This window comes from Chrysemys picta, chromosome 5 (assembly GCF_011386835.1).
Source record: "Chrysemys picta bellii isolate R12L10 chromosome 5, ASM1138683v2, whole genome shotgun sequence".
NCBI classification, from domain to species: Eukaryota; Metazoa; Chordata; order Testudines; family Emydidae; genus Chrysemys; species Chrysemys picta.
The window spans coordinates 53,486,800-53,513,268 of record NC_088795.1 but is presented as its reverse complement, the minus strand read 5'-3'; the positions used below and the strand labels follow the sequence as shown (position 1 = coordinate 53,513,268).

Below are 26,469 nucleotides of genomic sequence, written 5' to 3'. Positions count from 1 at the left end.
CCCACCAATGGTGTCACTACAGGATAGAGTTAAGGTTTGGGTGTCTTAATTATGCATTTCTTTACCTTGATATGTTTGGAATTCTTTAAATTTAACCTTAAATTTAAATTTCCTAGGTTTATAATGCTTATTTTTGAGAATATTATGGGTGTGTTGTAACTATCACCCTTAAATGACTGAAATGTAATCTTGACCTTACCTCATGTAACAGATTTTTATCTGGAAGCTAAGAGTTTTGGGTCATATTAATTTTACTCTCATTTCAAATTCTTACTAGGACTTTAAAGTTAATATTAAGCGTGCCTGCAGACTAGCCCCAGCATGTTTTAATTTTTCCTAAATATTTGTTCATGTTCTTTAAATTCCAAATGATCAATGAATAGGGTGATTTATTTTGTCAAAATATCCTTATTTTGCCTTTACTGCTTAACTATCTAAAAATAAAGAAATTCTTACTTCCTTTGCTAAATAATAATCCAGTTTTATTTATATTTTCTTGTCCTTATTACACAATTTAAACAAAACGATTGTTTTTCTTTCACAGGTGGATATTATCTAAAACCAAGAAAGAAGATACAGATGAAAACATTGCTAAATATGATGGTAAACCTTTCTTCCTTTTCAGTGTAGCGTCTTTCTCAAAAAGCAAACTTACTTACATTATGTTTTTCTCTCCGTAAATTTGAGGTTAATCAAAAGTCTTACCGTGTAGAATGCACAAAGTTATATTGATACGGAAATATAAAAAATGTTCTGCTGTTCACAGGGGGGGAGGCTAGCAAGTGGTGATATTAGGGAAAAAAAGTTCATTGGAAACAATCTCGAGTTACGGCTGCAGAGAAAACAGTGCTAGAATGCCTGTGACATGAGTAGCCAGTGGCAGTTGTATAATGATGTGACTGGTGCATTTTGAGAACAGTCTTCCTCTTCTCTAATAAAAATTTTAATAGAGCAGTAAAATTTCTTAAGTATAATGTTGTATTTAAAGGATTATTCTATTTAAAACTTACATGATACAGTAGAATTTTTAACTATCAAAAATACATGCCTTAAGCAACATTATTCACATTGCCATATATCTGCTACTAATTGATCAGTGGATACTCTCAAAAAAATTTAGTAAATGAAACCAAATTGTGGGACTGAACAGCCATGAAAAAGGTGAATGCAGTCCTAGGATGCATCAGGCGAGAGATTTCCAGTAGAGACAGGGAAGTGTTAGTACCATTATACAAGGCACTATCGTGAGACTTCATCTGGAATACTGTGTGCAGTTCTGGTCTCCCATGTTTACGAAAGATGAATTCAAACTGGAACAGGTGCAGAGAAGGGCAAGTAGGATGATCCTAGGAATGGAAAACCTACCTTATGAGAAGAGACTCAATGAGCTTGGCTTGTTTAGCCTAACCAAAAAAAGGCTCAGGCGAGATATGATTGCTCTCTCTAAATAGGTCAGAGGGATAAATACCAGGGAGGCAGAGGAGATATTTTAAGTTAAGGGCCAGTGTGAAGACATGAACAAATGGATATAAACAAGTTTAGGCTTGAAGTTAGAGGATGGTTTCTAACCATCAGAGAAGTGAAGTTCTGGAACAGTCTTCCAAGGGGAGCAGTGGGGGCAAAAAACCTAACTTGCTTCAAGACTGAGCTTGATAAGTTTATGGAGGGGATGGTATGAGGAGATTGCCTACAATGGCATGTAGGCAATCTGTGACTGCTAGCAGCAAATATCTCCAACGGCCAGTAATGGGACACTAGATGGGGAGGGCTATAAGTTACTACAGAGAATTCATTCCCAGATGTCTGGCTGGTGGGTCTTGTCCACATGCTGAGGGTATAACTGATTGCCATGTTTGGGCAATTCCTTTGTTCCCTGTCCACATCCATTTGGCTGCCATTTTGAGAGGTGGAGTTTCAAGGTTCATAAAGTGTTTTTAAAAGGGGGTGCATTAATATTCCTACCTGATCTCCCTTCCCCTTCATAAGTGGGTTCTGACTCTTGAGTAGCCTGGGTTGGATTTGGCTGGCTCTCTGAGGGTCTGAATTCCCTCAATGAGCCATTCATTGCTGGGTTGCTTTCCTCCAGGGCTCAAGGGGAGTCCACCATCAGCATGACATGCACCTCCAAATAGTAGCTGAAATCCAGGCAGGCATGAGGGGCAGACCTGGATTTTCTGTTACCCTTCTTTGCATTTAGGTAGGACTGCCACTTTTCTTTCGCCTTAGCCCAGCATTGTTGCTCATCCCTCTTATATCCCAGCTTTTGCATGTCTTTGCAACATCCAAATAAGCATTTTTATTCCTATGGGAATTCTGCAGTTGTACTTGCAGTGCCCCTTCTCTGCGCAAGCTGAGAAAGTCCAGGAATTCTTTCCTAGATCAGGCTGCAGGATGAGGCTTGCCTGAACTTCTCTTGGCTGTACTTTAATATGCTGGGGATTTTGAAGGAGGCGTGGGGTGGGCTTGTGGTCACTGTGACCCCGGGCAGCAGTGTTCAAAACTGGGACCAGAGTGGGCACTGTCATGGGGACAGGGCATTGTGGGATTGTTGGAGGAGTATTGTGAATTGTCTACATATGAATCCTACCAGTGAAACAGTGCTGGTACAGGACTTACGTCATTCGGGGAGTTGGTTTAACTTGACCACTGTAAACTCAGGGTTTTACCAACAGGACTCCAAATTGTGTGTGGATGCACACACACATGTGCCAACCTAAGTGAAATTTTAATGGTACAGTTGTATTGTAGACCAAACCTTTGTCATTCTCCTTGTCTGATGATATCATCTGGCTAGCAGGATACTCAGCTGCACAATTTTGAGAAGTTGTTTTTGGTTAGCACTTTTTTAAAGCCATGTTTTCAGATTAGATGTGATCATATTTGGATAGGCTTCTCTTTTTGCCTCCCGTGCAGTTGGAACTGATTGGAAGATTAGGAGAGCAACATTTAAACTCAAGAAGTGTCATTCAGTGACTAATAGGGGAGCTGGCTTGCATTCTGCCTTGCTACTATTGCCTTTAAGGGTAGGACAACAAAACAGCCTTAAATATGAGAGTGAAAGAATGCTTTCAATCTCGCACTAAAAAGATTAGGATCCTGTGAGATTAAAAGAAGCAAAATTATAAGGTTAAAGAATTTTTAATTTCAGGATTTTATAAATCATAAAACAGCAAGAAAGGGTGCTGACCTAGTTTAAAAAAATGACAACTTGTGGAGGTCATTTTTTTTATTAAAAAAACAGGAGTACTTGTGGCACCTTAGAGACTAACAAATTTATATGTTCCATTCTATATGCATCCGAAGAAGTGGGCTGTAGTCCACGAAAGCTTATGCTCTAATAAATTTGTTAGTCTCTAAGGTGCCACAAGTACTCCTGTTCTTCTTTTTGCGGATACAGACTAACACGGCTGCTACTCTGAAACCCATTTTTTTATTGGTGTTTGTTGATCTGTATAGGCCCAAAATATTGTTGTTTATAAACAAGAACTTCTGAATGCATCTCTTGAATCTTCATCTACTGCTTGTAAGGCTGAAATAGATTTTGTAGCAGAGTTCTGAAAATGTGAATAGTAATTTGGACGCTGTATTTAAGTATTCATGATAACAGCATTAATAGAAACTTGAATAGTGTGACAGATCAGAATTGTACTCTTGTCTTGCATGTGTGTAATATTGCAATTAATTGGAAGTTGGTGAGTATGCATATTTGTGCAAAACAATGCTTCAAATTTGAGGGTTTACATCCTTATTGATTTAATTGACTGAAGAGAATAATTGTATGATAAAAATGTGCATGGTTTCTTGTTCAGTATCCTCTTTTGTGATTGGATTTTTGTGAGACTATGTAATGTTTCTCATGCTTTGGTTTCCTTTAGTGGTTTTTCATCAGGAAATTGTTTTATCGGTATAACTAAGTTGTCATTATTTTCTTTATATCCTTTTCGGTCGTTATGGAACTGTTTGACAGCAATTTTAAAAATGTACACGTTAAAAAAGAAAGAAAAGAAAAGCTGTTCTGGTATTGCTCTGTACTACTGACTTGTGGAAGTAGTTTTGTAACGGGCTCTATTTCCTGAAAAAAGATACCTTAATTTTTCAGTGAGCTGTTACAGATGCATGATTCACATTTTTCTAACATGATCATTTAGCTTGTCAGCTGTGATCTGGAGCAGTCAAATTTAGGGGGAAATTATTCCAGGTTTATACTGCTGCTTAAAAAAAAATCGAGTTGTATCATTAGTAATAAAATGGATACTTGTTTTACCCTATAGTTATCTAACTGCTAACTTTGGCATTGAGTGTCAGGATTTGCTCCTAGTAATTGCTTGTGCAGTAACACTGAGTATCTGCAATAGCAATTGGTATCAGGAAATCTCAAATGCAGGCACAAGTTATTTTCTCTGTGCGGTTTTTTTTTTAAACCACATTATAATATAAATAATAACATAGCTAAGGTAACTGTCTGCTAGCTCCTAGTAGGTCTCAATTTCTTCTAACGACAGCAGTAATTTCTTGCCTTCATCTTGCTGTTTTTCAAAACTTGTGGTTTTTTTTATTTTAGGAAGATGGGAAGTAGAAGAGCTTAAAGAAAACACCGTGCCTGGAGACAGAGGATTAGTTTTGAAGTCAATAGCAAGACATCATGCAATATCAGCTATGTTAACAAAGCCATTTATTTTTGATACTAAGCCTTTGATTGTTCAGTAAGTTGCTCTTCAGATTTGTACTTAATTATTCTTCTAACTTTGAAATATCATGAAAAAATGTTTGTATGATTCTGATTTCCATTCCAACATCGATTGCCTTGCACAAATGTACCCAAACCACAAATATGAAGGTGTTAATATACAAATAAATTATTATAAATGTAATGTTTTATCGTTTAAGGTTTTCAAACCCAAACTAAAGTTATATTTTAGTGCTCATATGTTAAAAATAGATGAAATGATGTTTTAAACCTTTTGTCTGAATATTTAGTCAGGAATTCAAGATCTCATAAAATGGATGTAAAAGACTGACATTTAAATGGCAGTGTCTCTGCAACTGAGCTTCCAAATTACATGGAACTTGTGAGAATTTCAGGTGGCTAGGAATATAATATCTAAATACATTTTTCAAATGTTTAAGTCAGTGGAAATTGACTTACAAGTAATTCAGAAGAAACTATGAGATGGCTGCTCTAGTTAAATCTAGATCATGATGTAGGTAGGCACAAACATAGTACAAAACTTCCCCATGCAACTCGGTCAAAGTGAAGTAGTGAGTGGCCTCTTTCTGTGCAGCATTTGCAGATGTACACTTTTTTCTTAGTAGAGATTGCTACTGTGTTGAACTGTAACGTTTTTTAGATTGACACTATTACATTTTGCGTCACTGTTGCCTTACATTGCAATAGCAATAAAATATTTCAGGCCATTTTGTAAAAATGGTTTGGGAGTAGTGATTTATATGAAAATACATATGTTTATACACAATCTTGGACATGGATTCAAAGTTAAATTGTAGATCAAAGTGAGCTTTAATTATTCCAGGGTATCAGCAATATGCTCTTTGATTCCCTTTTATACAGGTATGAAGTGAATTTTCAAGATGGCATTGATTGTGGCGGTGCATACGTTAAACTTCTGTCCAGTTCTGATGATTTGGATTTGGTATGTCCTTTATGTAACATTTGATAATTATTCTTCCATTTAGGGGAATGTGATTGTAGGCTTATGGAATGTGACTAAGGGTATGATTGTTCATTCGTGAGTATCCAAAATGCTCAGCAAATGGGGGAATCAGGCCCAAAGTTTACTTAGATTAATGAAAAGTCTGAAATAGAAATTTGTATTTTTCTCTAATCTGAATAGTTTGTATAAAATCTCATATATACATAAAGCCTTCAGAGTTTGTTAGCCAATTATGCTTACTACCATCTGTTATATTGAATACTAGAAGTATTTTAACTATAATTAATTTCCATTATTTTTAAAGCAAAAATTTTAGCCTACTATAAAAAAGTGGTTTAAAAAAAAAAAAAAAACCTATAAAGGTCTGAATCACCCAAGAACACACCATTCATTCATTCTGATTTGTTACATTTTTCTATTGGAATTGTGAATATCTAGGATGAAGGATATGATGTTATATAATGTAAGCCATATACTACCAGTTGTCCACGTGCAGAACTCAAGTGATGTCAACTGTTCTTTCTGAAATTTTAAATAAAATGACAATTCATAGATGTTAAGGGCAGAGGGGACAGTTATGATCAGCTAGTCAGTTCTCATTCAATAATACAGGTCATAGAACCTTAACCAGTAATTTCTGCAACAAGCCATAACTTCTGTTTGAGCTATAGCATAGCATTTAAAAAGACATCCAGTCTTGATTTAGAGACTTCAAGTGATGGAGAATCTACCATGTCATTAGGTAAGTTTCAATTGCTAATTCACACAATTTTTTAACATTAATTTATAACATATTTATAGTGTAAATTTGTTTAGATTCCAGCTTCTACCCAATGGATGGGTGCCTTTCCCCCCCCTACTATTTTAAAGGACTATCTGCTCTTGGAAATCTCTTCCTCTTGTAGATACTTGAAGACTGTGATCAAGTCACTTCTTAACCTTCTCTTTGATAAATAGATTGAACTTAAGTCTCTCACTGTAAGGGATAGTTTTCAGACCTAGGATCATTCTTGTAGCTCTTAATAAGATTGATATCCATGTAGTTTGGATACAACAACCCTCTATGAGGGTTATTACTCAAGTTAAGGGTACAAAGAGAGATTAGTCTGAGATCTTAAAACCATCAAAACATGACCCTAAATTAGTTTAGAAGACATGTTCATGCCCCAAAACTTAAACTTCTTTTGGTAGACCCTTTCAGAGACCCAAAATTGTTTGATTGTGGAATTGAGGACAATACCAAAGTTTGAGAATTAGATCTCCCTTTCCACCTGGTCCTCTGCCATTTTGTTTTCCTCCCATAGAAGCAGGCAATTTTAAGTGAACACACATACATAGGAAACACCAGTCTGTACATCAGCAGGAGAGTACATTGTGACCAGAAATCAGTTTTTATTTTTAATCATCATATAGAGAATCTAGCATGGCCCCATCCCTTTAAGGGCAAAACACACAAAAAAAGGTTTTCCCTGCCTTTAGTCACTGTGGCCTACCTCATCCAAAGTCCCCATAAACAAAAAGGGAACAGGGTTTGTATAGCTTATCACACAGGAGTTAGTTCTGACTGTTTTTCCTTCCTATGAGGGTGAGATCCTAGGGAAGTTGAACTAGAATCAACTTTGGACTCATGTAACCTATGGGAGGAGAGGTACGTCAATTTACTTACCAATTCTGTGCTACAGAGTTCCTCTCTCTGACTTAAAGTATTTGCGCAGACCATGAGTTCCCATCCTTGCAAGGGCTACAGCTGCATTTTCTATAGGAACTTTTCCAAATACTAAAAGTGGAAATTATAATAGGATTCACTTTCTTTCTCTTCTTAGGAATCCAGTACCAGTCTTTACCATAAGACAGTTACACGCACACACAATTGAGAATTTCAAATTCCTTTTTATGAATAACACTCCAAAATAGACCATTACAGCACAGCAGTTTGAATACACTCTAGCTAGACTAACATGACTAACTAGAGATTTGTTACTTTTTCCTTTAAAATGAAGAATATAACCCAGGGTTTAACCCCCCTGCACCTCCCAAAGCTCCTCAAAAATGTAGATAAATATAGATATACAATACCTTACAAAATCTATACAGGGATAGGGACTTCTGACAATCAGAGATTTTTTGCTTTCATGTAGGCTTTACCCAATCCCTGGCTATTATATAGACAAATAAAACATTTAATTGTACTACACAACCAGTTATTTTAGCATCCACATTACTGAGCACATACACAACTTCAAATAAGAAAGATGAAAAAAATCTGTACAATTACTGTAGCTGTTAGGCTCACACACTGTCTTTGGTTCAATGATGTTGTATACCTCCGAAGACATTTGGCCTCCAGTCTGTGTTTGCTCCTTTATGGTGTTTCCCCAGTCTCAATCCCATCGAGTTCTGTAAAATTACAGGAAACTATATGGCGAGCCAACCCAAAGATCAGTCTGGGTTATCCCTGGCAACTCTATCTTCTCCCTTCAGGACTGGGCTGGATCTGAGTCATGGGTCTCTGTAGAACAAAATGCCTGCTTCATCAAATTCCTTTTTTCTTCCCTCCCTCCCCTTTTCCCCTGCTCAAATTCACCAGAACAGAGGATGGACAATTAGCTGTAACTCTTCTCTGCTAAATATTAGTTCATTGCCCCAGTCTCTCCAGTGCAAATTGGGTAGGGGGGTTGTTCAAGGTGCTTTACAGTCCATAAGAGATATGGAAGCCTGAAGAAATTACTAGGTGTGAAGTCTGTTGAACCAGTTGTAAAATGTCAGAGGTTCAAGATGGAATCCCTTTGCTGCATTTTGGCGGGCGCTGCTAGTTACTTGACATTGCAGTAATACCCAGAGTCTTCAGTCAGGTTTGGGGTCCTGTAGTGCTAGGTGTTGGAAAAACATGAATTAAGGAAGTCCCTGCCTCCCCCAAAGAGATTAGTATGAAGAGCGATGTGACATGACAAGCAGGTGTAAACACAGTGGAGGGGAAGTAGGGGAAGAGAATAGTTTGTAAGCACCATTATAGCTGTTTCTTTTAAACAAGAGAATAAGAGGTTAACGAATCACTAGCTATTAGACAGTTTTCCCCTGGAAGTCATTGTAGAGATGGATTTTACAGGACTTGAGGGAGGACAGGGTGGTAGCTATATGAATGGATTTGGGGATATGTCCCACACATAAGTGGTATCCTAGAAGAAGGTGCAAAGGTGCTGTGGGAGAAGTACAAAAGCAAATGAGAGGCTGCCATTATTGGTGGAACAAAGGGAGTGGGAAGATCACAAAGTAGTTAGATAAACTAGAGATTGACAAAGTAGGGAGGAGCTAAATTATGAAGGTCCTTGAAAATAAGAACCAGAAGTTTGTTTTGGTACAATGGAGGGACTTAGTGTGTGAGAATTGTGACATGACTGAAGTGGCCTACTGGAAAGATTATTTTTAATGCACTGGGCAATGGCTCCTTTGGAGCCCTGTCAGATTCAGTGAACTCTTGAAAGACATATTGAAAGACATAGGGTCTCCCAAATTTTTTAGCACAATTTCACATAGCTGTATTATGCATGCATGTCTGTTGTTGTTAGAACAGTCAGGAAATAATTTGCTCTCTCCATCAATATTGGAAAACGCCGTCATGTTCACAAAGTATGATTTTTAAACTGTCCTAACTTCGGCAAATCTACATTGTGTATTTTTCATTTCACCCTCAAAAACAGGGGTGTTTGTTCACTTACAGAAAGTCACCTCCTGACAGAGACCAGACTGTCAAACTTATCTTTCGTAAATAAATTTTCTAGAAATTATAAGTGGCTGAAAAAGGAGCTTAAAAACTTTAACTATCGCTACATTTTCCAAATATAAAAATTCCCATAAACAATTGAAATATTGAAAGATCTTGACAACATAAAGTAGTATGGAGGTGCCCTATGAAGAAAAATAATAAATCTGGTTTTTTGTTTTGTTTTGGTGTTTAGTATTAACTACTCACAAATGTGGAGCAGCAGGACAGTAATAAAGAATAGTAGATGGTGACATACTATCTGATTTTTTTTTTACCATATTAATGATTAAATTGCACGTCAACTATTTCCATTTAGTTTTTTTACAGGGCACAATACTTGTAGAAATAAGTACAGCTGCTGTTTTATTTCATTTTAATATAGAATCCACAGATGTCATTCTTTCACCTTTAGGGCCTGATCCTGTGAGTTGCTGAATGACTCCTTGTGAGGTGCTGAGAATCTTTTATGCATGGTCAGTTTGGTGGAAACTCAGCACCTCTCAAGAAGTGCTGAACATCTTGCAGGACTGAGCCTATAACCCTTGGGTGCTGGAACTGACATTTAGTTGCATGAAATATATCAAATAGGATTATAAGCAGGCTGAACGCCTCCAGCATCAAGGAGTAGAGGTACACAGGTTGACTTCATTAAATGTACTGCATAACCAATACTAAACTCTCTTGCTTCTATAGGAATACTTTTTTGACAAAACACCTTACACAATTATGTTTGGACCAGATAAATGTGGAGAAGATTACAAACTGCATTTTATCTTCAGACATAAGAATCCTAAAACTGGAGATTATGAGGAAAAACATGCTAAGCGTCCTGATGTAGACCTAAAAAAATTCTATTCGGACAAGAGGACACATCTGTATACTCTGGGTATCCTTCAATTTAATTCTTAACGTTGCACTTAAAAAGGAAAGGTTAGAAAACAAGGTCCCCATTCACTGAAGACTTACAAATGAGCCTGTTTTCTGCCGGTATAGTTTTGTTCATTGTTGTGGCTATTTGTGTATGGTGTGTATCTTAAATAAATGGCTTTGAAATTCTGTTGCTTAAGATTCACTTGAGGGGAAAAAAATAAAAATTGGCCATATCCAACCATTAGCACACTATTAAAGTACACTATTATTTACACTTGTTGCAGTAAGCAACGATGTAGTACACTATCACTATTTCATCCTTGACTACTGCAACTAGTGTAAATAATCATTTGTTGTTAGATTTATAGGAAAAATAGAGGCCTCTACCCCAGGCTCCAGGTGTCCTGTCATAAATTATGAAAACAAAATTAGATCACCTGCAGAACACCAAATTCCCCTCCTCCACAAAACTGATTTCTCTCAAAAGTCCACTTCTCCAGAAGTGTGCATAAATCAATGACTTGCAGCATTCCCTGAAAGCAAATAGATTGGGGCTATTTCAGACGAAAATAAGGAAGCCTGTTCCACAACTGAAGAACATTCTATTACCAGTCACTTCTTTTAAAAGAAGGAGCCAGCTCTTGTATCTCTGCTGATCACAACTGCAGCAGTGCGGCATGCAGAGAAATAGTTTCTCCAACAGCAAGATCTCAACCCATTTGGGCTTTACAGATGAAAACCATCACTTTAAATTCAGTTTGGAAAAAGTAGCCAATACAGATCATGGGGCACCAGAGGTATGTACTGCCAAATAGGCAGGCTGCTGCATTCTGCACTGGTTTCTTTCCAGACTGATCAAAAGGGAAGCACCATGCAGAGCAAATTGAAATAGTTCAGTCTTTCAGGCCATAGATTAATTTAGAGAACTAGATTAGAGGTGGCAGCAACAGGGGCTTATTTTGTCTTTTCCCCCAGTGTTCCAAAAGGTGAGATTTGAAACATCTTTCTGATTATGGAGATGGAATCCTTGACACTGTTAATGGCTGTTTTGGTTTATCTAAAACTACTACTTTACAAAAAAAAATTATATCAAGTACTTCTGATAAGTCTAATAGAATGTTTTAAATTAACATAATCACTCCTAAATTTGACACTAATTTGGGGTTACTGTGTGTAACATGAGATTTCCTTTTTTACCTAATGTCCCGTCTACCTCCAATTCTGATTCTTTGATAAATGGGAAAATATTGGAAGTGATACTGCTATATGCTGGGAAAATGCATCTTAGACAAGTTGGAAAGAAGGGGGCAACAGGAGTCAAGCTTGGTGGGGAATGGTCAGTCTGTACCCTTCTCTCCATAAACATGGAAACAAAAATTCCTGAATCTCGTTCTTGTCACTCCTCTGCTGTCTGCAAATGTCTGTGCACTCGGCTAGCAAAGTATCCTATCCCCCTCTAGTGCTGGTCTATGCAGAGAATGACAAACTGCTATTGCTATCAGTTACTCCATTAGCTCAAATGGCAAAAGTCTTTGTGATGGATCTAAAGGTTCCAACCCTGCTGATGACCCATATTGGTGTCAGAATGATGATGCATGATGGAATTTGTTTTTCCAGTTTACTGTCTTTAAAACATATGAAATCACATACACAAATCTGTTAAAAGAACATCATTAAGGCTTCAAATTCAAGCACTCTCATTAGGAAATGACAGAATTAAGGCATCCTGTGTGACATTAATTTGCCCCGACATATGCATGATGAAGCAATCTTTCATTCAGGAACACTTTTTTTTTTCCCCTCCCCCCCCCCCCCCCCCCCAGAGGACCCCTACTTCATTCAGTGCACAGGATGGACCTGCTCTGAGGTTGAATCAGAGATATGTAGTAATTAGAAGCTGTTGTGTATTGGATTGCTGCTTCATTTGTTGCTGAAGTTGGAAGGTGTTTAGTGAATGAGGCAGGTAATTGCAGGAAGGGAAAGGATAACCTCATGGTTAAGACAGTTGAATGCTGCCCTAGAGAAGTGAATTCTCCTCCTGCTTCTGCCATAGAGTTCCTATGTGATGCTAGTCAAGTCATTTAAACTTTCCACAAGTGGTCAGTAATTGTGTTCTTTTCAATTTCTGGGTGCCTGACTTGAGATCCTGGGACCTGATTTGCAGAAGCGGTGAGCATTCACTTCTGCAACAGTCAGTGGAACCGGTCTTTCAATGTACAGAGTGCTATATAGTGCTAAGTACTCTGAAAAATCAAGAATACTGTTTATCTTAATTGCTGCGTCCGTTTCCCAACTGTAAAATGGGGATGATAATAATGCCCCTCATCTCATAGAAGTGTAGTGAAGATAAATGTATTCATATTTGTGAAGTGCTCAGGTACAATTGTGATGAGTGCATAGAAAAGCCCATGAGGAAATTAAGAATTTTTTATTCGAAGGTTAGGACAGTATGCAGTAAATAAGGCATGGGGCCACACATTGAACTAAGAGAAAACAAAATATCGAATAGCTGTTCATCACGCGAGCACCATTCATTCTGTGCACTGAATGAGAGAGAACCTGTCAAAAAAAAGTACATGATCATGTTATTAAAGACATTATCATAATTCATACACAAAATAGGACCAAATTAAGGTTGCACAGACACCCTTCATTCTGGCATTTCCTAATTTTTGAGGGTTTGACTTTGCAACCTTAATATTCTTTTAACATAGTTTTTTTTTTTTCATGCAATTGTAATATAAATCGTGCAGAACAGAAAAGTGGCATGCTTTGGTGAAAGGCCAGAGTTGATACACTGCTTTGTCTACCTTGCACTTCGTTAATGCAGTATTTTGACTTAATTCCATGGTACAAATTGAATACAAGTTGCCTGGTTCGTAAAACAAAGAAATGGAAACCCTAAGATGCCTGCTGAGTGGGAAACTTGTGGGGTTATGCATAAGTGTTTAAAAAAAAAAATGTTCCTTAATGACAAAAATATTTAAATTTTTTCCAAAGTCTTTCAGGAAAGCAAACTTAACCTTGCGTATTTGTTTATTACATATGAATCTGTGTGTCTGCACATACACATTTTAAGCAAAAGATTAAAATGCATAGTTCCTTTATTTCATTTTAAAAATACATTCATTTTCTTGCAATGTAGTGCTGAAACCAGATGACACATTTGAAATGTTAATTGACCAATCAGTTGTCAGCAAAGGAAATCTTCTGGAAGATATGGTTCCTCCTGTGAACCCTCCAAAAGAAATAGAAGATCCCAATGATAAGAAGCCAGATGACTGGGATGAGAGAGCAAAGATCCCTGACCCTAATGCTGTCAAACCAGATGATTGGTGAGAAAATATATTTTATTTATACAGACTATATAGTATGCAAGCTATTCGTTTTTGGTGCCATGAGTTAAAGGGACACTGCAAAAAGAACAGGAGTACTTGTGGCACTGGTAACTTAAAAATCACATTTGTCTCTGAAAAAATTGTACCCACTATTGTTGCAGGTAACACCTATAGGTACAATAAATGAAAGATTAGGAAGAACATTTTTTTCAATTTTACTTTAGGCATCTGACAGCACTTTTGTATAGTTCATTTCCCTCTTTCTACTGGCTCTGTGGATGAGGGGAAAGCAGTGGACATGTTATTTCTTGACTTTAGCAAAGCTTTTGGTACGGTCTCCCACTGTATTCTTGCCAGCAAGTTAAAGAAGTATGGACTGGATGAATGGACTATAAGGTGAATAGAAAGCTTGCTAGATCGTTGGGCTCAACGGGTAGTGATCAATGGCTCCATGTCTAGTTGGCAGCCGGTATCAAGTGGAGTGCCCCAAGGGTTGGTCCTGGGGCCGGTTTTGTTCAGTATCTTCATTAATGACCTGGAGGATAGCATGGATTGCACCCTCAGCAAGTTTGCAGATGACACTAAACTGGGAGGAGTGGTAGATACCCTGGAGGGTAGGGATAGGATACAGAGGGACCTAGACAAATTAGAAATCTGATGAGGTTCAACAAGGACAAGTGCAGAGTCATGTACTTAAGACGGAAGAATCCCATGCAGTGCTACAGACTAGGGACCGAGTAGCTAGGCAGCAGTTCTGCAGAAAAGGACCTATGGGTTACAGTGGATGAGAAGCTGGATATGAGTCAACAGTGTGCCCTTGTTGCCAAGAAGGCTAACAGCAATTTGGGCTGTATAAATAGGAGCATTGCCAGCAGATGGAGGGACGTGATCATTCCCCTCTATTCAGTATTGGTGAGGCCTGATTTGGAGTACTGTGTCCAGTTTTGGGCCCCACACTACAGAAAGGATGTGGAAAAATTGGAAAGAGGGCAACAAAAATGTTTAGGGGGCTGGAGCACATGACTTATGAGGAGAGGCTGAGGGAACTGGAATTATTTAGTTTGCAGAAGAGAAGAATGAAGGGAGATTTGATAGCTGCTTTCCGCTACCTGAAAAGGGGTTCCAAAGAGGATGGATCTAGACTGTTCTCAGTGGTACTAGATGACAGAACAAGGAGTAATGGTCTCAAGTTACACTGGGGGAGGTTTAGGTTGGATATTAGGAAAAACTTTTTCACTAGGAAGGTGGTGAAGCACTGGAATGGGTTACCTAGGGAGGTGGTGGAATCTCCTTCCTTAGAGGTTTTTAAGGTCAGGCTTGGCAAAGCCCTGGCTGGGATGATTTAGTTGGGGATTGGTCCTGCTTTGAGCAGGGGATTGAACTAGATGACCTCCTGAGGTCCCTTCCAACCCTGATATTCTGTGATACTACTGTATAGTTCGTTTTCCATGACTGGTGCTTTCACATAGCAACAAGGAAAGGAAAACCATTTTTAAAATAGGTATGTCACTGTAAACCACAAGTTGGCAGTGGTAATTTGGGAGCAGGTATATTACCTGAAACTACTTAACTTGATTTTGCATATTTTCAAAGGCACAAATGGAGCTGGGTGCCCCACTCTCATGAGCTGGGTGCCTAACACCCTTCTGTGCCTTTGAAAATCATCTCTTTCGTGTCAGTTATGTTCCTTTGACTAGAACTTTGCCATTTTGAACCAGACTGCTATATTTTTTTCTGGTAACATCAGTTTGTAATTAAAGGGATGAAGATGAGCCTTCCAAAATAGAAGATCCTGATGCTGTCAAGCCTGAGGGCTGGCTTGATGATGAACTACAATACATCCCAGATCCCAATGCAGAAAAACCAGAGGATTGGTAAGAGCTTGTACTCAGTAGAGCAGATCTTTTTGCAGAGGTATTGTAGACGAGGTCTCATTTACTCTGTGGTAGATTGGACAAAATTCTGCTCTTTGGTCACTAGTCTGCTGTGCTTTGATGCAGCAGACTGGAAATTCTGAGGCATCTTCAGATACATTTTTATATTTGTCCATTTTCATATTTTATTCCAATGTAATCCGCACAGTAGACCCTTCGTTGTTAATTGTGGGTATTAAATTATTTTATGCTGTCCTCAGTGTTAGTTTTCATTGTTCTGAAGAATTTTGTATTGACAATGCATTGTAAAAGTTGCCACAGGGTAAGAGACATCTGGGGCTTTTGGTACCAGGGAAGCAGTTCAGGATTGTAAAATAAGCACATACAGTTGTGGATGTTTGTTAAAATAAGCATTGAAATACTTAACAGTGCTGACATTTTAAATTGTCCTCTTTAGCTTGATGCATTATGTTGAATGGGGCAGTCCACACCTCTTAAGGCATGTTTCAGGATGTCTGCAGATACAGGAATACAACTCTGTTGCTGTTTTTCATATTTCATGTTTTCAAGACTATCTGCACAAGTGGGAGGGGTCAGTGGGGTGAAGAAAAAATGTTTTTAAAGAGCTTACATTGTGGAATACAGTTCTGTAGGCAAGGGGTGGGCAAAATTCTGAGGCTGCAGAATTTCAGAACATATACAGGCCCTGAGTGTAGATTAGATATGGGAGTTAAAATGAACATATGAATGGAATTCTTATAACGCTCAATTGTTTGTAATCCCTTCCACAGGGATGAAGAAATGGATGGTGAATGGGAAGCCCCACAGATCCCTAATCCAAAATGTGAGACTGCACCTGGCTGTGGAGAGTGGGTGCGTCCCATGATGACCAATCCAAACTATAAAGGAAAATGGAAACCACCAATGATAGATAATCCTAACTATCAGGTAGTAATGAAATATAATAACAAAATATTGTATTCTTCATTAAAAGGTTCAGAGATCCGTAGAACAATCTGTCTAGGCTTTTATACCATATTTATTACTATGTATCTGAATCATGAATATATGGCTCTGATCACATTTGACTTCAGGTTTTTTACTTTAAGTAGCTTGCTTCTTAATTACTTTATTTTAAGTATGCTCAAAAATATTGATGTATTTCTGTATAAAGCCTTTTTCTCCATTAAGAACTGCTTCTGCAGAAACCCAATTATTTTAGTGTGGTTTTCTCAACTATCCTACAGATACTAACTACTACAAAACTACTTTTTTTTCCTTTAGAAAATTACATTAAAAAGGTAATGTTAAAGTTCTTCTCTGAGTGCTGTCCCTGTGGGTGATCCACTTCAGGTGTTGGTGCATCCAGGCACCATTGATCGGAGATTATCAATAGCAGTGTCTGGTCGGGGTGAACGTTCGCAGTAGCAGTCTCATGGCGCCGCTGGTGCCTCATCTAGCATGCGCATGGCCTGACCCCTTCAGTTCCTTTTCAACTGTCCTCGGTTTGAGATGGAGTCTGTTAGTGGTGTCACTGAAAACCTTTAAAGTAAGATTAGATCAAGTTAGATAGCTTAGTTTTTACCCTTGTTTGTTAACAGTTTGTTGCTTTACTTAGTATAGTTAGCATTAGTTAAATCTAGTTAGTTAGCCATCCACCACGATGAACTAACCTGCTCAGAACAAGTAAAACAGGTGTTAATAAATGCTGGGAAAGCCAACAGGCATACTACTTACCTCCAAAAATGAAAAAGATTCTTCCTGTGGTGCCAGAACAAACAAATATTTGCAAGCCAAGCACCACTACCACTAATTCTGGAATACTTATTATTCCTAATGGCTTGCTATGAGCTCGTTTAGAGTTCATCACAGCCTTCCATCAGCAGGGAGATGGGACTTGGATATACGCTCACCCGATTACTAAGTGATTTCTCATAGGAATACAGAACATGCACTCGGACATCCGAGAACCCACACCAACATAGGACTTAAATCTGGTGTTCAGAAGTCTAACCAGAGCCCCATTTGAACCCTTTGCCACAAGCTCATTACTTCACTTTATCTATGAAAGTGGCATTCCTGGTGGACATTACATCCATGCACAGAGTCAGCGAGATAGGGGCTCTCATGGCTCACCTCCCCCCTTCACAATTTTCTTCAAGGATAAAGTGACACTTCGAACACATCCTAAGTTTATGCCAAAAATATCGTCTACATTCCACCTCAACCAACTGATTCACTTATCTACATTTCATTCAAAACCACACACTAACGTTCAAGAGGCAGTCCTACACACACTAGACGTTCACTGTGCCTTAGACTTTTATCTGGACATATGAAGCCCTTCCAAAAATCACCTAGACTTCTGTGTCAACAGAATGATCAAAGGGCTCTGCCATATCTACGCAAAGATTATCTAAATGGATAACCAGCTGTGCAGTGAATAGCACATATGGAATACAACACTGAAGCCCCCCGGGCATCAGAACCCACTCGACAAGAGCTTCATCTACCTCCATAGCATTCTTACACAATGTTCCCATTCTAGACCTCTGCAGGGCAGCCACCTGGGCTTCTGAACACACATTCATGAACCACTAAGCAATTACTCTCAATTCAAGCTCAGACACAAGACTAGGCCTCGCTGTGCTAACCTCAGCAACGAACTCAACTCCGAAGCCCCTTCAATCCTCATAAGGGCACTGCTCTACATTCACCTGAAGTGGCGCACCCACAGGGACAGCACATGAAGAAGAGAAGCTTACTCGACTTGTGCAGGAACTGAGGTTCTTCGAGATGTGTCCCTGTAGGTGTTACACTACCCATCCCCCTCCCCTCTGCTTCAGAGTACAAGTTAAATTCTCCACGGTAGAGAAGGAACTGAAGGGCTCGGGCCGTGTGTGTGCTAAATGAGGCACCAGCGGCACAGCAAGACTGCTACTGTGCACGTGCACTCCAACCGGACATGGCTACCAAAAAGGTGAGCAACCTTCTCTTACAGTGCAAATTCAAGCACTTGAAAATTGAAGAAATAGCAGATTAGTTGCTTGTGCAACCTGACTTCTGCTCCTTTATTCATCTAACCTGTGCAATGAATGAAGGATTTTGTAATAAATATAGTAAATGATCATGTAATAAAAGACTATCCGAATACACATGCACAATGGGGCAGAATTAAGGTTCCATAGATAATTGTAAATCTGGCATTTCCTAGCTTTTGAGTGTTTGGCTTTGTGACCTAAATAACATTCTTTTAACATAGCTTTTTTTGTATGTAATTTCCTAGGGTTTTAATAACAGGTAAAAACAACCTCTGTTGTGTAATTAATTCCCCATCATGCATCATCAGCAGAGTTTAAATGGCAGACCTTCAGTAGAGCAGCACAGATTTACCCTATGTGGACTACAGGACTAACTACGTTAGCTGGCAGCAGGAGAAGGCTGTTATCCTAGAGAGGAGGGATGGGTTGCTGGTGCAATATGCTGAGTCCAGAGGGGTGGTTATGGGATGCCCAGTCCAGCTCCATCTCTTCTCAACTGGGAGCTGGTGGAGCTCCTGCCCACTGTGGTGTCCCTGAAAAGTAAGGATGTGCTGGATCAGAAGTGGTCCTGGGAGGGGAAACCCAGCATGAGTTCCCCTCTCCAAAGTGCTACAGTTCCTGTGATGGCTTCTGGTCATTCCCAGCTGTGTGTGTACTATTGCTGCTTTTGTGGCAGCATGGGCATAGCTCTTCATAATGTTCATGTTCAGTTAAACATTTACAGCATGCAAGCAAGGGAAGGGAAATGGCAAGTTAAATGGTTTAAGTTTCAGTCAAACCTAGCAGAATTTTCATGGGACAAGTGAAAGGCATGTCTCGCTAGCCCTAGTGCTTTGTCCCTACACATTTCAAACACCTGCTGTGAACAATGGAGGGTATTGTTTCTCCAAGGTCAAAAATGTGTTATAATGGAAATCATTAGGCAATATAAATATGGGGGTTGCTACCAGCTACCCCGTCATACAACTTACCTACAGACTAACAGAACAGAAAGGATAGACAAATGGTCTGAAGGTAGTCAACCTCTTGTACTCAGTTCACTGATATTTCTTGTGAATACTCTGTTCATGTCCATTCTGCTATGTTATGAATCTGTCCTATCTACTCAAACATTTAGAACGTATTATATACAAAACTGTGGTATTTGAGTCATGAATCAAATCTAAAAAGGCTATAAACTTTGGTTCCTATCTTTTGTGCCTTTTGAACAGGAAGGGGTTCACTTTTTAATTTTTATTGATATGGGGAAAACTTAAGTCAGATAGTTTATTACATTTTGTCTTGTCATTCTGAGCTCTTGGGAGCAAATTTCATATTCATGGACCAGCTGCTGAAAAGATGTCTCTACTGAACGCAGGAGTTTTACTTATATGGCTGATAATGCTGTCATTATTGAAGAATGTAGTTCATGTGGGAAGTCATGATTCCAAAGATAAAGGCAGTCTGTTAAATGGCTTGTGCCAGAAATCTTTTGAAGATTAGGATTCTGACTTTGAATTTGACCCATAGTGAACAGAGCATCAGGGTGGCATATACAATACAGCAGTGGTTCTCAAACTTTTTTTTTTTTTGCGGACCACTTGAAAATTGCTGAGGGTCTCAGCGGACCACTTCCCAAATGTTGTTTGTACCATTAGCTAACTATTGTTTAAAAAAAAAAACGTGTTTTTTTTTTTTTTGTTCTACAAATAAAAGCACACAACTCATATTTTAATATCGGTAGTCTTACCTTTCTAATGCAATGGATGTGCCCTCTCTCCCCTGCCCCCGAGCTGGGGCTGGGAAGGAGGGGGTCTCTCCCTGGCAGTCGCAGCCCTAGAGCTGGGGAAAGTCGTCTCTTTCTCTGGCCGCCGCAGCCCTGCACATCCCAAATTCCACCTACCCCCTTTTCTAACCCCACTGACCCCTCCCACTTATCCCCCTTTTCCCCCCAAGGCCACCACCTCACCTTACATGTGCATCTTCTCCAGGGTCCAGGCACCTAATTAGTGGAGCCACACCTGCACAGCTCCACTAATTAGGTGGGTGGTCCTTCATTCTTGTGTGTGGCCGTCCAGGCACACACCTTAGAAGGAATGATCGGTCCGCAGACCACAGTTTGAAAACCTCTGTAGTACAATACTTGGAGATCTGTGTTCTACAAAGGTGGGCTGTAGCATTTTGAACCAGTTGAAGTTTTTTTTCCAGAGTCAGATTTTTCTTTCCAAGGTTTGACATTGAAGCATTCAAGCTATATGAATGTATGGATAACTGTGGGAAAGTCACTGTCTGATAGAATGGGATACAATCTCCTGGAAGTGAACAATGAACCAGTGAGACTCCACACATGAGTTTTTGGAGATAGAGGAGCTTCTGAGGTTCAAGCTCCTGATTGGTCAGCTGCTGTCTGCTGGTAGGGAAATCTGAGAAGAAACATACGTTATGCTATTTTTTGGACAAATGCTAGAGGCTATTGAATTGTAAATCTGATGTTATGAGAGAGAGCATGCTTCTCCCAAGTGGTGTGTATATAAAATAATTATGTGCAAATATAGAGTACTTAATTAAAAAAACAGCTTTCTTATTCCTTGTTGTTGCCAGTCTTTTATGCTGTATTGTTACTGTGTGTGTTACATTTTTTTTTTCTTTTTGGCAATTCCTAGAGCTACTTATTCTCCAGGAGTAAGAATTCTGAAAAGATAATACCTTTATATGGAGAGGAAATCCTTCTTTGAGTGCTTGCATATGTCTGTTACGCTATAGGTGTGTGTGTGTGTGCATCTTGTGCAGAGATGCTGGAGAGTTTTCCCTAGCAGTACTCATGGGGTAAATTCTGGATGCAACCTGACCACGTTGTGCTCCGAACTGAGAATATAAAAGGTGGACCTGCTGGGCCTGTCCTTCAGTTGCTTCTTACTGTCTGTGGTTATTAGGTGGAGTGTTGCTGTGCTTTACATCTTCATTACTCTGTGAACAAAGTTACTTATAGTTATAGTGCATTTTATCTAGCAGTACTTGTTGTTTCGTCCTTTAGACATCTTTCTTCAGGTTTTCTTTTTATTTTGATCCAGCAGGCTTCCAGGCTTTGCCTGATACCGGGGGAGACTTTGAGAGGTCCCATGGTTTTAAGCCCTGCTCTGGCTGTCGGAAGCCAGTGCTTGATAATGACCTGCATATTGCTGTTTAAAGTGCTTGGGTGAGGGTCATGTTAGAGATGGGTGTCCTATCTGCCATGGCTTCAAATGCAGAAACAAAGAAGTAGGGAGAAGAGCACCTTAAATATATTCTCATGGAGGCTGTTCATTATCTGCAATTGGAAGCCCCTTGGTTGGCACAAGGGAGTTCATTGACCACTCCTTCTATGAGTTCTCCCCTGGCCTTGCCAACAAACAGAGGCTGTAGGAGATCCCCTTCCCTGGGGCTGTCCTCTTTGGGGTATAAGAGGTTGGGCCCCTCCGAGCCTCTGAAGCATAACATTGGTTTCTTCAAAGTCCTCCTCTGCAAAAGAAGCCTACTCTGATACTGAAGGTAGAGTGTGTCTTTTGGCTTGCTGCTCCCTGACACTCTCACAGTGACTCGGATGAGCCACTGACTCCAGTACCCACCCTGAGACCATCAAGGCCACTAGTGCATCAGTGACAGCAGTGGATCTGCCATTGTTGATTAGCAGGGCAACCATCATTTTCCATGTTGAAAATGCCAGAGGCCTTTGCAGCTGTAAGGAATCTATTGTTCTTCTTCGAGTGATTGCTCATATCGATTCCAATCAGGCGTGCGTGCACCGCGTGCACGATCGTCGGAGAATTTTCTACCCTAGCAACACCCGGCGGGTCGGCTGTGGAGCCCCCTAGAGTGGCGCCTTCATGGCGCTGGATATATACCCCAGCCGACCCGGCGCCCCCTCAGTTCCTTCTTACCGCCCCTGACGGTTGTTGGAACTGTGGAGCGCGGCATAGCTGTTCTCCACTCTCCCTAGCTTATTCCGTTTTTGTAGATAGTTGTAGTTGTAGTTGTTCAGTTTACCCTTTAATAGTTGTAGATAGTTAAAGGGGATTAAGGGGGTTGTTCTTCCCTCCTTTTTCCCCCGGCGCATAGCCGGGCTCATGCCCAAGGCTCCCGGCTTTAAGCAGTGCGCGTCCTGCGCTAAGCCTATGCCCACAAGTGATCCGCACGACTCGTGTCTGAAGTGCCTGGGAGAGTCCCATCAAACAGATAAGTGTAAGATCTGTAAGGCCTTCAGACAGAGAACCAAAAAGGAGCGGGACTTTCGGCTTCGGCAACTCCTCATGGAGGCGGCACTTAGCCCGGACACTCCATCGGCGCGTCAAGCCCCAGCGCCAAGCGCCTCAGTGCGCAGTGCCCCTGCGGCACCGACTGCCCCTGCACCGCGGGTGGAGTCGGACAAGCCTCCGCGGCACCGGACCCCTTCGGCACTGCACCCGCCGCAAGTGCCTCAGCGCCGATCGTTATCCCCGGGACATAAGAAATCCCGTAAGGCGCAGGAGACTGCCGTCCTGAAGACGCCGGCCCCCCCAGTGCCGGGGGTAGAGCCGCGTCCACCGGTGGAGCACCAAAAGCAGGTGCCTCCGGCACCGTCGACTCCGGCTCCGAGGCCGTTGAGTCCGGTGCGGACGGGATCACCACCGCGGTCAGTGGTAGAGCCGTGTCTCCCGTCGACCCCAGAGACCTTCGCGACGGCGAGAGACTTGATTGCTCTCTCAGAGCCGGCACCCGCCCCAACCACCGGCACCGTTGGCTCCTCGACCGGTGCAATCCAGGGGAAAACCTGCCATGATGCGCCCACCGTCTCAAGGACTGGAACCACGGCACCGATCCAGGTCACGAAGCAGGTCCCGACGCCGCTCGCAGTCCCGGCACCGTTATGATCGTCGGTACCGTTCGAACTCTAGACGTAGTTCCCGGCACCGATACGAGCGACGCTCGACGTCGAGGGGCCGCTCCCGGCACCGGGCCTACTCGAGGTCGCCTTCCAGGTCCAGGTCGGACTCTTGGCACCGACGCGGTCATCGGCACCGATCCCGATCTCGGCACCGCTCACCGGCACCGCATAGGGACCGATCATCTCCAGACCGGCACCGAACGGCACCGTATCTTCCGGAGCTCATCTCGGCGCGGTCGGCACCGCCATGGCCATCTAGATCAGTGTCCCATTCCTCCGATGGGGCATCGAGATCGGCATACCCCCCTCAGGGGCAGGCCGCTGAGCCGGACATGGGCCACTGGCAGGAGGTAGCGGAGGATCCCGCTCAGGGACCTTCACACTGGTCGTTCTGGACCCCGTGGGCGTACCACCAAGCACAAAGGGCTCCACCACCATCAGCCTCTCGCTCGGTGCACTCTGAGCGAAGGGCCCCAGAGTCCACCATCTCTCGCCCTCCTCCAGGGGGCATGGAGGCTTCCGTGCCCGCACCACCTGACGTCCTGGACCCAGGGGCAGGTGATGCTCCGCTCCAGGGCTCATTGGACCATGACCCGCCCTTAGATCCCTTGCCACCTGAGGCATCTTCCCCAGATGAGGCGGTGGCGGGCACAACGAGCACAGGTCCACCCCCGATAGATTTCCGGGCACACCAGGACCTATTACGTAGGGTGACCCGTAATATGGACCTACAGGCAGAGGAGATAGTGGAGGTGCAGGACCCCATTGTGAACATCCTCTCCGCGGATGCCCCATCCAGAGTAGCGTTGCCCCTGATCCGTACGATCCAGGCTAACGCCACTACGATATGGCAAACTCCTGCCTCTATTCCACCCACAGCCAGAGGGGTGGAAAGAAAGTACTTTGTCCCCTCAAAGGACTATGAGTACTTGTACACTCATCCCCAGCCGTGTTCACTGGTGGTGTCATCGGTGAATGCAAGGGAGCGCCACGGTCAGCAGGCCGCAGCGCCCAAATCGAAGGACGCTAAGCGCTTCGATTTGTTTGAGCGTAAGGTTTATTCAGCCGGGGGACTACAGCTTAGAGCGGCTAATCAGCAGGCGCTCCTGAGCTGCTATAGCTTTAATTCCTGGAACTCTATGGGGAAGTTCAAGGAATTGGTTCCCCAAGACTCCAGGGAAGAGTTTGGGGCCTTAGTGGAGGAGGGTAAGAAGGTGGCACGGACCTCCTTACAGGCCTCCTTGGACATAGCAGACTCGGCTGCGAGAACCCTGGCTTCAGGTATCGCCATGCGGAGAATCTCCTGGCTCCAGGTCTCGGGCTTACCTCCGGAACTGCAGCAAACTCTGCAGGATTTACCCTTTGAGGGACACGGATTGTTCTCTGACAAGACGGACTCTCGTCTGCAGAGCCTCAAGGACTCGAACAATCATGCGCTCCCTAGGGATGCATGTTCCGGAACCCCAGCGCAGGCCATTTCGACCTCAGCCTCAGCGGTTCTACCCCCCCCCACCTCGTCCGAGACAGGACTCTGCCAGAAGGCGGGGGCGAGGTGGTAGGAGGAGGTTGACCGGCCCTCAACCCGGTCAGAACCAGGGGCCACCTCGGCCACCTTCAGGCCCTAGGCAGAACTTTTGAAGGTGCGGTCGAGGACGGCGCCCCAGTCATCTCCCAGGATCCAGCCCCCTCCTTTCGGGATCGCCTCTCCCATTTCCACAGTGCTTGGTCCCTTATAACCTCGGACCGTTGGGTCCTTCGCACGGTGGAGAGGGGATACGCTCTCCAGTTTTCTTCTTCTCACCCTCCCTCCCCGTCCCTCTTCAGGGACCCTTCTCACGAGCAACTCCTTATACAGGAGGTTTCTACGCTCCTATCTTTGGGGGCCATAGAGGAGGTTCCATTAGAATTAAGGGGCAGGGGATTTTATTCCCGTTACTTCCTGATCCCCAAGTCCAAAGGGGGTCTGCGACCCATCTTAGACTTACGCGGACTCAACAAATTCGTAGTAAAGTTGAAGTTCCGCATGGTCTCATTGGGGACCATTATCCCTTTCCTGGAGACTGGTTCGCCGCCCTCAACATGAAGGACGCATACTTCCATATAGCAATCTACCCGCCTCACAGGCGCTTCCTGCGATTTGTGGTAAACAAGGTGCATTACCAATTTGCAGTCCTTCCCTTCGGCCTATCCTCGGCCCCAAGAGTGTTCACAAAATGTATGGCCGTCGTGGCGGCATACCTTCGTCGGCAAGGGGTACAGGTGTTCCCGTATTTAGACGACTGGCTGGTACGCGGTCGCACCAGAGAGCAAGTTCGAGCTCACGTACACATAATAGTACACACATTCCACGCGTTGGGCATTCTACTCAACAAAGAGAAATCCACGCTAGAGCCTACCCAGAGGATAGAATTTATTGGGGCAGTCCTAGACTCCGGACGTGCACAAGCTATTCTACCAGACAATCGTTTTCATACCATCACAGTCCTCATTCGAGGACTCGGGGACTTCCCAATTACCACGGTGAGGTCGTGCCTCACCCTGTTGGGTCACATGGCTTCTTGCACGTACGTAACCAGGCATGCCAGACTTCGGCTTCGCCCACTCCAGACCTGGGTGTCATCGGTATACCGCCCATATCGGGACAGCCTGAACATGGTGATCACGGTTCCGAACTCGGTCTTGACCTCCCTCACCTGGTGGCTAGATCACAGCGTGGTTTGCGAGGGGATGCCGTTTCACGCCCCCAAACCCTCTCTGCAACTGGTCACAGACGCTTCATCTCTGGGTTGGGGTGCCCATCTCAACGAACACCATACCCAGGGCCTGTGGACTGCACCCCAGCTAGCCCTGCACATCAATGTTCAGGAACTGATGGCGGTGCGCCTGGCGTGCCAGGCATTTCTCAATCTCCTACGTGGCCGCTGTGTGTTAGTTCTCATCGACAACACCACGGCCATGTTTTACATCAACAAGCAAGGAGGAGCACGTTTGTCGATTCTATGCCAAGAGGCCATTCGTCTGTGGGACTTCTG

The 26,469-nt window shown here is 42.4% G+C and overlaps 1 protein-coding gene across 5 annotated transcripts in view; it reads left to right on the top strand.

Moving 5' to 3' along the window:
* CLGN (calmegin) overlaps window positions 1–26,469 on the top strand; it is a 72,794-nt gene that overhangs the window by 24,839 nt on the left and 21,486 nt on the right. For all 5 annotated transcript variants that reach the window (XR_006174435.2, XR_010601785.1, XM_005284328.5 and 2 more), the window contains 7 exons: window positions 545–603; window positions 4,562–4,703; window positions 5,570–5,651; window positions 10,129–10,321; window positions 13,451–13,640; window positions 15,404–15,517; window positions 16,309–16,465. Coding sequence is in view for 3 of the 5 variants with exons in the window: in XM_005284328.5 (XP_005284385.2) it covers window positions 545–603; window positions 4,562–4,703; window positions 5,570–5,651; window positions 10,129–10,321; window positions 13,451–13,640; window positions 15,404–15,517; window positions 16,309–16,465 (937 nt within the window). In the remaining 2 variants the exon portion in view is untranslated. The remainder of the gene's footprint in view (window positions 1–544; window positions 604–4,561; window positions 4,704–5,569; window positions 5,652–10,128; window positions 10,322–13,450; window positions 13,641–15,403; window positions 15,518–16,308; window positions 16,466–26,469) is intronic.